The sequence below is a fragment of the Heterocephalus glaber genome, unplaced genomic scaffold, assembly GCF_053883595.1.
Source record: "Heterocephalus glaber isolate CG9 unplaced genomic scaffold, H.glaber_assembly_v1.0 deba00000937, whole genome shotgun sequence".
Classification (NCBI taxonomy): Eukaryota; Metazoa; Chordata; class Mammalia; order Rodentia; family Bathyergidae; genus Heterocephalus; species Heterocephalus glaber.
This window is the reverse complement of record NW_028258173.1, coordinates 674,607-685,988: the sequence shown is the minus strand read 5'-3', so window position 1 is coordinate 685,988 and position 11,382 is coordinate 674,607. Positions and strand designations below refer to the sequence as shown.

General features: G+C 60.5%; 2 protein-coding genes across 4 annotated transcripts in view; one reads left to right on the top strand and one right to left on the bottom strand.

Moving 5' to 3' along the window:
- The first annotated feature begins 666 nt into the window (after window positions 1–666).
- Window positions 667–2,037, top strand: LOC101697939 (testis-expressed protein 19.2-like). The gene has a single exon (XM_004861083.3). It carries the CDS (start codon window positions 1,027–1,029, stop codon window positions 2,035–2,037), a length of 1,011 nt encoding a protein of 336 aa, XP_004861140.2. The 5' UTR covers window positions 667–1,026.
- A 199-nt stretch (window positions 2,038–2,236) lies between these two features.
- Ogfod3 (2-oxoglutarate and iron dependent oxygenase domain containing 3) overlaps window positions 2,237–11,382 on the bottom strand; it is a 33,504-nt gene continuing 24,358 nt past the window's right edge. For 2 of the 3 annotated variants that reach the window (XM_004861038.4, XM_087208252.1), the window contains one exon: window positions 10,627–10,901. In XM_004861038.4, coding sequence (XP_004861095.1) covers window positions 10,765–10,901 — 137 coding nt within the window. In that variant the 3' untranslated portion in view covers window positions 10,627–10,764. Of the gene's footprint in view, window positions 2,422–10,626; window positions 10,902–11,382 lie in introns of those variants that run through there. The other variant, XM_013078141.3, reaches the window with a different exon arrangement.

Sequence of the window (11,382 nt, the reverse complement as noted above, 5' to 3'; positions counted from 1 at the left end):
CATGGCAGTGTCCGTACTGGGCCAGTGTGCAGGGGGCGAGGCACACGGAGCTCTGCGCTTTCGCCTCACCCTTGCTATGAACCACCAACGACTCCAAAATAAAGTCTACTAAAAAAAGTGTTCATCTGAAAGTCTTTAAGGGTGAAAAGATGAACCGCAAAGGGCAAAATGTGTTTCAAATGTTGTTAACGGATAACAGCAAAATTAAAAATTAAAAATTAAAAATAACTTTGTGGGAAAGATAGGAAGAAGGCCCGCAATTTCAAAATGCCAGCGAAATCGGGGATCTGGGTTGCTGTGTTCCGAGAGGCCCGCGGGCAGGTCCAGGAAGCAGCCGGCGGCGCAGGGCGGAGGAGCAGACCGGCCTCTGGGGGGCGCCACACCAGCCTGGCTCACCACTTCCTCTTCCCGGAGCCAGGGAGCATGGGAGATATGCAAATACTCCCAAGGCTCCCTGGGAGTCCTTTAAAAGCCGAGGTGGGCGGGTCCACTTCGCCGGCTCCGGGACTCGGAGGCTCGAGGCTCGAGGCTTTAAAGGTGAGAGGCGCTAGGAGCGGTCGGCGGCCTGGGGCCAGGGCCCAAGGGGACCGGTCCCGAGTTCGGCAAGCCGGACCGCCGGGTGTCGGGCTCTGGGGGCGTCAGGGTGCTGGGCGAGGTTGGGGTTCGCCAAGCGACCCTGATCCGCGTGGCTCAAGCCGAGTGAGGCCCAGCCAAGGACCCTGAACCCCGATCCCCTCCACCCAGGAGCCCCAGCAGCCCGCCCGCCAGGGGGCGCCTAACCCTACTTCCTTTGGCTTCCCAGAGACTGGAGCAGCGCTCAGCTGGAGAAGTTTCCAGAAGCTCAGGCCTCCCGACCTCCGCAGGTTCTACCTCCAGGTCCCCGAACAAGAAACACCTGCCCGCCCCTGCCCTCTTCCACCCCTCCCCCGCCCGGCACCTCGCTGGCCGCAGCACCTGTGGGCCTGGACTCCCACGTGGGCAGCAAGCGCCCCCTTGCCCGTCACCCCTAGAGGCAGCAGTGTGGCCATGTGCCCCCCGGTGGTCGTGCGCAAGAGCAGAGAGGGCATGGCCTACCTCTACGCTTCCTGGCTGTACGAGCTGAAGCATGGAAGCCAGCTGGAGGTCTGCTTCACCTGCTTCAAGATTGCCTTCATGGACCTCAAAGACATGCTGGAGTCCGAGGACTGGGAAGATGAAGAGTGGGACCCCATGGAGCTGGATGAGGCAGAGCACGAGCAGGCAGAGAACCTGGGGCCAGAACCTGGCTGGGAGCCCTGGGCCCTGGTGCCAACCTCAGTGGAGATAGAGGAAGAATACCTGGATGACTCCATGGTGCCCATTGAGCTGGAGCCACAAAGTGCAGTGCCCCTAGGCCCGGGCCCCGAGCATGCTGACTGGACCCAGGCTCTTCCCTGGAGGTTTAATGGGCTTCCTGCCTGCAACCACTGGCCGAGCCCCCCTTCCCCAAAGCCGGTGTTCCCCAGAGTGACTCTGTCCCCGGTGGAGCCCATGGTGCTGGAGCTGGGCACCATGTGGCCAGTGGAGCCTGCGGAGGCCAAGGCCTGGTTGCTGGATCTGCAGGTCTTCTGCGTGGTGGGCTACCAAGACACCACCATCTACCTGCGGAAGATGACTCCAACTCAGGCCCTGAGGAGCCTGGGCCAGCGCTGGAGAGTGCTGCTGGAGCCCGCTGAGGTATGGATGCTAAAGCTCCAGGAATCAGCTGAGCCACCGTATGACCTGCTTCGTTGCCAGCTGAGTATCCTGGAGAAAACACAACACAGTGAGCAGCTGTTGCCTGCACGCACGATCCTGCAGCAGAAGGGATTCACCATCGTGTCCTACTCAGCCTGTAGTGTGAATGAGGGACACTCAGCCTCTGCTTCATGGTTCCCCACCTCGGGGCAGGACCCGGGACCCCTGGAGACTGGGAGCCGTGTTCCCAGGGGGCCTGGAGAGAGCCTGGCTGTCACGGGAGTCCTGGCTCTGGGGGAGCTGTCCTGCTTCCAGCCCTTCCACCCCGAGCTGGAGAACTGAGGGGCTGAGCCCCAGGCAGTCAGTCACCACTGCCCTGGCCATTCCAGGAGACCAGGGACTGGGCCGGGCCGGCCACTGTCCCTCCTCAGCAGCCGGGGGAGCAGGCGGCAGGGCTGGCGAGCTTCAGCTGGAGGAGTGTGGAGCAGCCTGGGACCGGGAATTGGACCTGCTGGGGCCGGGGGTGGGGGTTAACCTGTGTTCATACCAGGTGACTGCCGTAGTTCAGAGCGTCACACTGACCTGGCCTTGCGGAGGTGGAAGGCTGTGTGGTGTGTGACGTGGGAACAGCCAGCACTGTGCTCTGGTCCGTCCTGGCTGGGGCAAAGGACCTTTTGAGGGTGACCGGGATGTGTTCTAATATTTGATGGTGTGGTTTCTGCTGTGCTGTGGGAGGAAACCTGCTTTCAAAAACAATGTTGGCTTTTTATGCAGTTTTAGTATTGAATTCTTCCTGTTCCTTTGTATATGTTTTAGATAAATAAAATCATATGAGCTTTGCTCGGAGTCCTTGTTGGGTCCCTTGACAAGTCCTAGGACTGTCCTCATGCACGTCCTCCCTGCTCTGAAATCCCAGCAGGTGGAGCAGGGGGCCACATGGGGAGTTTGTGTCGAAGGAGTCTGCTCAGAACAAACAAGGGCCCACAAGTTTTAAACGTCACTTCCCACCAAACACAGACGAATACAAATACGTGCCTCAGAATTTTAAAAAGTCTGTAGGCCAAACATGGTGTAAAGGGTGTTGTCTGTGAGGGAGTGGTGCACAACAGCAGGAGGCGCTGGGGCCATTTTTCAGGGGCGAGCAGGACGACTCCGGTGGCAGCTGTGTCCCTCCTGCTGGTAACAATCTCGAGGTTTCCAGTTCCTCACTGCTGACCCTAGCTGGGCGGCCCTCTGTGGTTCGAGACAGCTGGGTGGGTCACACACATGTACCAGCTTACACTCAAGGAATCCCAGTGTTACGTATTACAAATGTACCCCCAAAAGAGGAATGAGGGGCCAGGGATTTAGCTCAGTGGCACAGCGCCTGCCGCACAAGTGTAAGGTCCTGAGTTCGATTCCTAGTACCAAAAAACAAAGAGGAATGAAGTCAAGGGATGGGTGGAGGGGGGAGGAGCAGAAAGGAAAGAGGATGAAAAAATTAAAATGTGTTGCAGGGTGGGCATGGTAGTATGCACGCCTGTGATTCCAGCACTTGGGAGGCTGAGGCAGAAGGATCTCGAGTTCAAAGCCAGCCTGGGCTACAAAGTGAGACCTTGTCTCAAAAAACAATGCACAGCATGGTGGCGCACACCTATGATCCCAACACTCAGGAGGCTGAGGCAGGATCACCACAAGTTCCAGGCTAGCCTGGGGTACAAAGTGAGTACAAGGCCACCTGAACGCATAGCAAGACCTTGTCTCAAAAAACCAATGAATAAATTTGAGACAGGCTTTTGCTAAGTTGCCCAGGCTTTGCTCCAACTTGTGATCCTCCCCCCTCAGCCTCCCAGAGTACCAGGCTTGCCGGCATTCACCATCAAAGCTGGCTCCTTTCACTGAACTTTGAGGTCGTGCTTGTGTCACATGCCTTCCACAGGGGAGTCTCCGGGCTTTACCTCACAAAGGTCTCTGGGTTTCTGGCGCTACTCACATGGAGAACAGGCCTCTGCACACAGGTGTTCAGAACGGTCACTGCCAGGGTTCAGGTTTGGGAGGCCTGACCCCAGATGAGCACCCTGCTTTCCCCCGCCCCAGCAGTGGTCTGTGGTCTGGCTGTCCCTCCCTCTGCCGCAGGAGCGCCCAGTGTGCCAAGGTTGGGAGGGAGCCCTCAGGTAAGCAGGCGGATCAGGCACAGCCCACCCCCACACCCCAGGCAGGTGGGGGCCCAGCTCTGCCCCCGAGCGTGCTGGTTCCTCAGCTCCTTCTGTGTGCATGGGGACACAGGGATTCATGTTAATGGTGAAGATGCCAGAGCAGACCGATTTCCATCAAGTAGACACGGACGCCTGTGATCCACAGTCCCCCGGGTGCACACCCCAAAGGCGAGCAGGCGTGTAAGCAGCACTGCTGCAATCACCCCCCAGGTTAGGGGGGCTCAGGTCCGGCGTGTAATCGCCAAAGGCACTGAATGTTTCACTTCCAAGAGTTAACAGTGTTAAGAATTTCATCGCAATTTTTTTTTTGGTACTGGGAATCAAACTCAGGACCTTGTGCTTTCGAGGCAGGCACTGGAACCACTGAGCTAAATCCCTGGCCCTCATCGCAATTTTATAAAAATCAAATGAGGCTCCTAGAGCACTGGTGTGTCTGCCTTTGTTTCCCCAGGTAAACCCCAGCAGAGAGATGCTGGGTGAGCGAGTGCTTGTTTTTAGTAGGAACTGTCTCAGCTTCCAAAGTGCTTGTGCCATGAATGTTCATCTGTGAGCTGAGCTGCGAGGCTTCCCGTCCTCGGCTTCCACCCAGAATTTATTGTATTATGGGTCCACTTGGGGAAAGGAATTCTTTTCTTTCTCTTCCCAGTACCTGGGGATTGAACACAGGGCCTTTGGACTGAGCAACATCCCAGCCCTTTTTCTGTTCTGAGGCAGGGTCTTGCTAAGTCTCTAGTTGCTCAGGCTGGGCTCAAACTTGGGATCCTCCTGCCTCACCCTTCCGAGTGCTCGGATTACAGGCAGGCATCACCATGCCCAGCGGGGAATTTCTTTTCATAGAAGTCCACCGAGAATCCTTTTATGAGGCACTGAGCCAGGCCCCCGTGCTTGGTAAAGCTAGGCGTCGCTGTGCGGGTTTGAGGCAGGGCTGGACGGTAGATGTCCTGGGGCGGGAGAGGCCTTGGCTCCCAGGAACACCTTGGTCAGCAGAGCAGCCTGGCAGGGACTGGCTGGACTGGGCGCTCACATGCTCAAGAGAGAGGGTGCAGGGCAGGCCCCAGGGCACAGGCCCCTGTCCCAAACCCCCACCCAGCCACCTCAGCCCAGAACAAAGGCAGGCCATGGCTGTGGGCACCACAGACCAGACAGCAGAGGGCCTGGCGCCTGGGGGATGAGCGGGCGAGTGAGCGGGAAAGCAAAGGTGTCCTCGGCTGAGGGTGATCGCCCTCCAGTCGCCCACGCCCATGAGTTCCTGGCCAGCAGGCGGGTCTGTCTCCAGGCCGCTCTGGCTTGGCTAGGATCTGTCTTCCAATCACCTCTGCCCTGGCACTGGGGTGGACGCCATGTCTCGCAGGCCGACTGTGGAGCCCCATGGGGCTCTTTTTTTTTTGGTACCAGAGATCGAACTCGGGACCTTGCACTTATAAGGCAGGTGGCAGAACCACTGAGCTAAATCCTCAGTCCCCCATGGGGCTTTTCCAGGCACCCTCTGTCCCCAGGGCAGGCAGAATCCAGGCTGCGGCCGCCTGGGGCCACCCCAACCCCCCAGTGTCGAGGACGCATTTTTGTGGGTCCGCAGCAGGGTGGGTAGGACATGCCCAGTCTCTGTGGGATGCGCCAGGGCACAGACACAGGGACTCACACCCAAGGTCTCCCCAGGACCGTGAGGAATATCACACCCCAAAGGCCCCTGAACTCTCATCTTCCCAGAATAAAGTTCTCTGGGAAGTTTTGGCTGCAGCCAGCAGACAGCAGAGACCACTGCTGAGCTGTTGCATTTGACACTGGCCCCCATCAAAGGGAGGTTGAGGGGACACCCTGGGCTGTGGGTCACCTCGTGACAGGATCTGTGGTGAGGTAGTCCTGGCTAGGGAGGACAACAGGACTGGGCAGCAGTGGCCAGTCTGCATGGAGGAGGCACTGGCCTCTTGAGGTCCCGCCTGGCCACCCGGGGGGCTGACCAGGGCACAGGGCCTCCAGGCTCCCCTGGCGAGGCCCTTGGGAGCTGCCTGGGCCCCTCCCCCACCACGGCCAGGTCCTTCCGTCTGAATTCCAGATGGATGACAGGGTGAGCCGGAAGCCAGGAGCCTCCAGACTTGGCCCATTCTAGGCCAGTAGAGAGCCCAGCCCCATGCAGCAGTCACAACGCTCAGGCGCCCCTCTGTCCCCCGGTGTCTGTGGCAGGTACACTGACCCATCATGGACAGTGCAGCCCTGTGGCCGTTCCCCTCTGGGACAGTGGCCAGGCAGCTAGGTGGGCAGCAGTCTGAGGCCCCTGTCAGTGCTGCAGGCTGCTCTGTGTCCCCTCCATGCCAGCACAGCCCGGGCTGCTTCCTGCTGGCCTGGCCCACCTTGGGGTCACCTTTTGAGAGGTCTCTCTTCCCAGTCAGCTGTGGCCCGAGGCGGGCCCTGGTCTTGCCGATTCTGCAGGGCTGCATCTTTCCTGGCCCCGGACCCAGACCAGTGGAGCCTCCCATCAGCTCTTCTCACTGAGCTCTCGGGAGAGCCAGGCCACCAGTGACACACTGGGCACAGATGCCTTGACCGATGGCTCCTGTGGGTGCCGGGCCAGGCCACCATCCACCCAGGCAGTCACAGGCCAGGAATGCCACCCTCTGTGTAGCTGCCTGGGGCCACGCTGAGCCCTTCCTCTGCACTCTGTCCCAGCACGGCTGGGAATGTAGTCTGAGTCTGCCCAGAACTGTGCATCAGAGAGAAACCCAGGCCCACGCTGCCCAATGGGGCTGTGTGTGCTGCGGGTCAGTGCTGACCGCCCCGTGCTGCCACTCCTCCAGGGGGACAAGGGCCTGGCGGAGAAGACACACAGCCTGGAACACAAGCATGGGTCAGGGCGAAGCACGGAGAGGAGCCCAGGCAGATTCCACCCCACACACCCTGGCTGGCCTCCCTCCAGCCCCATAACACAAGTAAAGGGCATCTTGTGGAAGAGGGCGGCCAGGGCAGCCCATGCTAAGGGCCAGCAGGTGCTGGTGTAGCCCACGTGTCCAAGGGAGGAGGCCGGGCCCAAGAGCCCCTGGTGTGCAGAGTCCTCAGTGAGGCCCTCCTTCCCTCCCAGCCCTGCAGAGCACCCCACTCCCCCAGCTGCCTGCTGTTTTTTCAGCGATGGGACTGGAACCCAGGGCCTCAAGCACTCTACCCCTGAGTTATATCCCCAGCCCCTTGAGACAGGGTCTCGCTAAGTCTCTCGGGCTGATCTTGAACTCGTGATCCTCCTGCCTCATGCGCCTGCGTAGCCGTGCTTAGGGGTGTGCATCACCATGTCCAGCTCTGTGGCCAGGTCCTCCAGACACTGTGCAGTGAGAGGTGCCCACAACCCCACTGGCCTGGGGAATGGGGAGATGGCCCTGACTCTGCAGCACTGTCTCATTCTTCTGGGCCTCAGAGAGGTTAAGGAGAAAGGAGAGCCAGGTGGGGCTGAGGTCAGGGTGTGGTGCCCTCACGGAGGCTCAGGCCAGACTCTCCCCTGCCCTCCTGGGATGCTGCAGGCAGGCGGGCAGGGCAGGTGGAGCCCAGGGTGAGCAGCACTCAGGCCTCTGCGGGAGCAGCTGGTGCCTGGCACTGCCCCCTGCTGGCCAGAACCTGCCTCTCCCGAGGCTGGGAGCAGATGGGGGCGGGGAGGACAGGACCTTGGAAGATGCCCCAGGCCCGCCTGGGCAGAGCACAGAAGGCGGAGTCTGCACGGGGCCTCTGGGACAATACACAGTGGCCAGGGTGCCCTTGGGGAGGAACCAAGCCAAACAAGGTGATCTGAGGGGCGGCCACAGGTCTCATGCATCACCTCAGAAACTCAGGGACCCTGAGAGGGAAAACTGATATTCACCTCACACAGTGGGATGGGCTGGATAGCCCTGCCCCGCACCCCTGGTCCTCTGCCCGGGCTCCAGGGGCTTCTCCGACAAGGTCAGGGAGTGCACGGCCCTCCCCTCTGCTTGGTCTTTTTTTTTTTTTTCTGTACTGAGGATAGAACTTAGGTACTTGCGCTTGCGCAGCAGGTGTTGAAACCACTGAGCTAAATCCCTGGCCCCTGCTTGGTCTTAATTCTTATTCCTAACTTGATCTCTCGCTGCTCTGGACTCTGTTGATGTTTCCCCAGGTCATTCTGAAAGTGATATGTCCCTGAAATGAAGCAGCTGGGACAAACTCTAGCTGTGCCCAGAGGCTGCCCCTTCCCTCAGTGGCGAACCTATGGCTTGTGCAGCAGCGGGCATGCAGAGCCCTCCCTGTTGGCACGCGAGGCAAGGCACCCAGCAGCCAAGCACCGGATATTCAGGGTTAATTGCAGTGTTGGCACTTTGCCATCAATGAGAGGGTTCTGGGTTGTGGAGTGGGCACTCGGTCTCTGAAAGGGTCGTCAACGGTTAAGAGGTCGGGCATGGCAGGGAGGCTGGACGGAGGCCATGTGGGCTGGGCTGGGAGGGAGCTGCCCAGGCCACCCCAGGGCTCTGTGAAGGACGGAGCACCATGGACAGAACCCAAAGAACACGAGGTGGGGCAGGGCCTGCCCAAGAGCCTGGCCACACCTGGCTTGAGGGCTCCTGCTCACTAGACTGGGGAGCTGATCCTGCGCTGCCCCTGGAGACTCATGGGTGGGCAGGACCCACACTGCAGGGGTCTTAGGTCCCTGGCCAGGGCCTGGGGATGAGCAGCAGTGCCCCGGATCCCATCTCCATGGGCAAGGCTGGGCCGCAGCCAGCCCTTTGGCAGGTGGCAGGCAGGGTGTCCTGTGACCTTGCAAACAGCCCCTGGCCCCTCCAACCAACCCTATCTCCACCGTGAGGGGATCCCAGAGGAGATGTGACACTGGGCATGCATGGCCAGGCCCCTGGCTTCCACGTGACCTGCTGGGGCGTGGGACCTTGAGATGAAAACTTCAGAATTAAAAGAACGGGACTGGGGCCATTTAATTTTGTGTAGCCACAAGGTCTACAGAAGAGACGAGCTGGCCCGGCTTTGCCTCTGGCCCTGGCCTGGGAAGGGACCGGAGAGGTGCACATACATTGGGCTGGAACATGCCGCTGGGTCACCTCAGTGCAGCTACCTACACGAAGATCACTCAGACGAGGCCACCCTCGGCCGACAGCCTCGCTCACCCCGGGGAGGCCCGGCAGTGCCACCTTCCTCCAGGCCCCAGAACCGTGCTCCAGCCCCAGCCACGGAGCTAGAAATTCAGTGTCTGTCACTGGTGGGGGATCCTTTCCAGAAAGCTCAGAGGCTCTGGCCAGCCCCATGGCTGTCCCAACCCAACTGCTGCCCTCCCTGCCAGGCCAGGCCAGCTCGGGCCACCACTGAACTAGGCGAAGCAGGCCAGAGCCTATCAAGCACCAAGGCAGCCCTGGACACAGGGCTGTGACCAGAGGAGATGCAGGCGGCAGAGATCCGCCCTGCCTGTCCTAACCATCACGCTAGAAAGCCAGGAGGCCAAAGCCAAGAACAACCCAAGTGCAAGGAGGCCTACGACCCGCTGCCCCGGCTCGACAACCTGGAGCAGCCAGCCCTGCAAGGACAGCCCCACCCCAGCACAGCTAGACCCTCATCCTCCAGAGCCAGCGATGCCCTCCTTCAGAACCATGGCTCCCACCCCAGGGTCCTGCCCAGGAAGGGTGGGGGACAGCAAGCCCAGTGCTTCTGCTCCACCTGCCCAGAAGGGGTCTGGCCACCTGCCCGTACCGAAGCGCTTCCCAGAGAAGGATGGAGTGTGCTAGAACCAGGGGCAGGTTCAGGCTGCCCCAAACGGGAGGGCAGCCAGACCAAGGGGCCCTCGGCTCCGACCTCGTACACCCAGGCCCAGGTCCAGGGACGCTCCCCTGCTTTATTAGGCCAGCGCAGCTCCAGGGCCACACGATACCTGGCCCTGGGCCCTGGAGACTCAGGAGCCAAGGTAGCGGCCTCCTCCAGTGTCAGGCACATACTTCGGGGACGTGTGGCCACTCGCCATGCTGGGTGGCCAGAGGCGGGGTGTTCCAGCCACTCCTCCCGGGCAGCCAGGGTCAGGGTGATGGGGAGTCCAGCTCCCCAAGGTGTTTCTGGGGCTCCCCTTGCACTCAGCATGTGGTCAGCCCCTCTCCTGGGGAAGGGGCTCAAATCCAGGCCAACACCTCAGGAGCCGACTTCGGGGCCAGCTCAACCGCAGGGAGCTGGCTGACCGACACGACCGGCCCAGGGTCTGTCTGCTCCTGGCTCCTGACTGCTGCTTAAACATGAAAGGCAGGGACAGTGCCAGGACGAGATGGGGCACCAGATAGAGCCGTGCCAAGCATCTGGGGACAGGGACCACAATAGCCCCCTCAACGGGGACACACTGGGACCTGGACTAGCGGGGCTCCGGGAGGGACAGGCAGGGCCCAGCATGATGACATGGGGACACCAGGGCCGTTCTCCGGTGCGGCTGCAGAGCCCCAGGGGGTGACAGACCTCCATCTCCACCTCCACCCGGGAGGGGCTGCTCACCAAAACTTCCACACATCGGCCAGGTCTGATCCAACTTTGGGGCAGTGCTGCTGACCCCACGCTCTCACTTCCATGGGCTGCGTGGTTTCTCCCCGTGGACCAGGCCATAGTGGACGCCCCCGCTATCTGCTCACGGCTGGGAATCTCTCTGAAGGCCGGGAGGGCTCCCCTGGGAAGAAGGCCTGTTGCCCTGGCTAGCAGCTCACAGAGCAGGCACATACACCGGTGAAAGACTGTTCACTCACAGATGAAAGATTAAAACACTAGCGAATTAAAATTTGTGATAATTCATAAGGCACTCTGCAGTGGGAACACGAGCTGGGAGGGAGGGGACAGGACATGCTCCCGCGGTCCAGGCCTCGATGTGGCTGTGCCCCCACGAGGGTGCCGGGGAGGGACCTGGCCTGGGCTACGTGAAGGCCGGGTCCTCGATGCCATGGTCGGGGTTGCAGGTGAAGGCAATGGTGATGGCATAGCGGGTACCCCAGCGGACCTTCTCCACCCGGTGCAGGTTCTCAGACCCCGAGGTGAAGAAGGAAACCCGACCTGCAGAGGAAGGGAGACAGAGATGCGACCCTAGAGGCCCCATGCACGCCACCGGCCCCAGAGTGTGGTGGTCGTCACTGGGCAACTCCCGCAGGGGACAGCACTGGCAGAGCAACAGCAAGGGGCAGGCTGGAGGGGCCACGTTCCAGAGCTGCTCCCTGAGAAGCTGGCAGCCCGAGAGACAGTGCCACAGCACCAGGACAGGGGCAGCCCTGGATCAGCAGCTTGAGCCTTCCAAGGCCATCTTGGGCTTGGTTTCTTCCAGCTTCAATCTAACCTGAGATGTGGGAATAAGCACTCGGGCCTTCGGCACAATGGGGCCCAAAGGTCTGGGCTGTGTGGGGCCCCCTGGCCCAGGCCACGCTCTCTCTGCTGCCCACCACAGACACAGATGTGCTTCTCACCGTCTGCCAGCGTTCAGTCAGAGCGGGGTCTCTACCAATCCTGCAGCAACTTCTGCCTATCTCTTTTTTTTTGTACT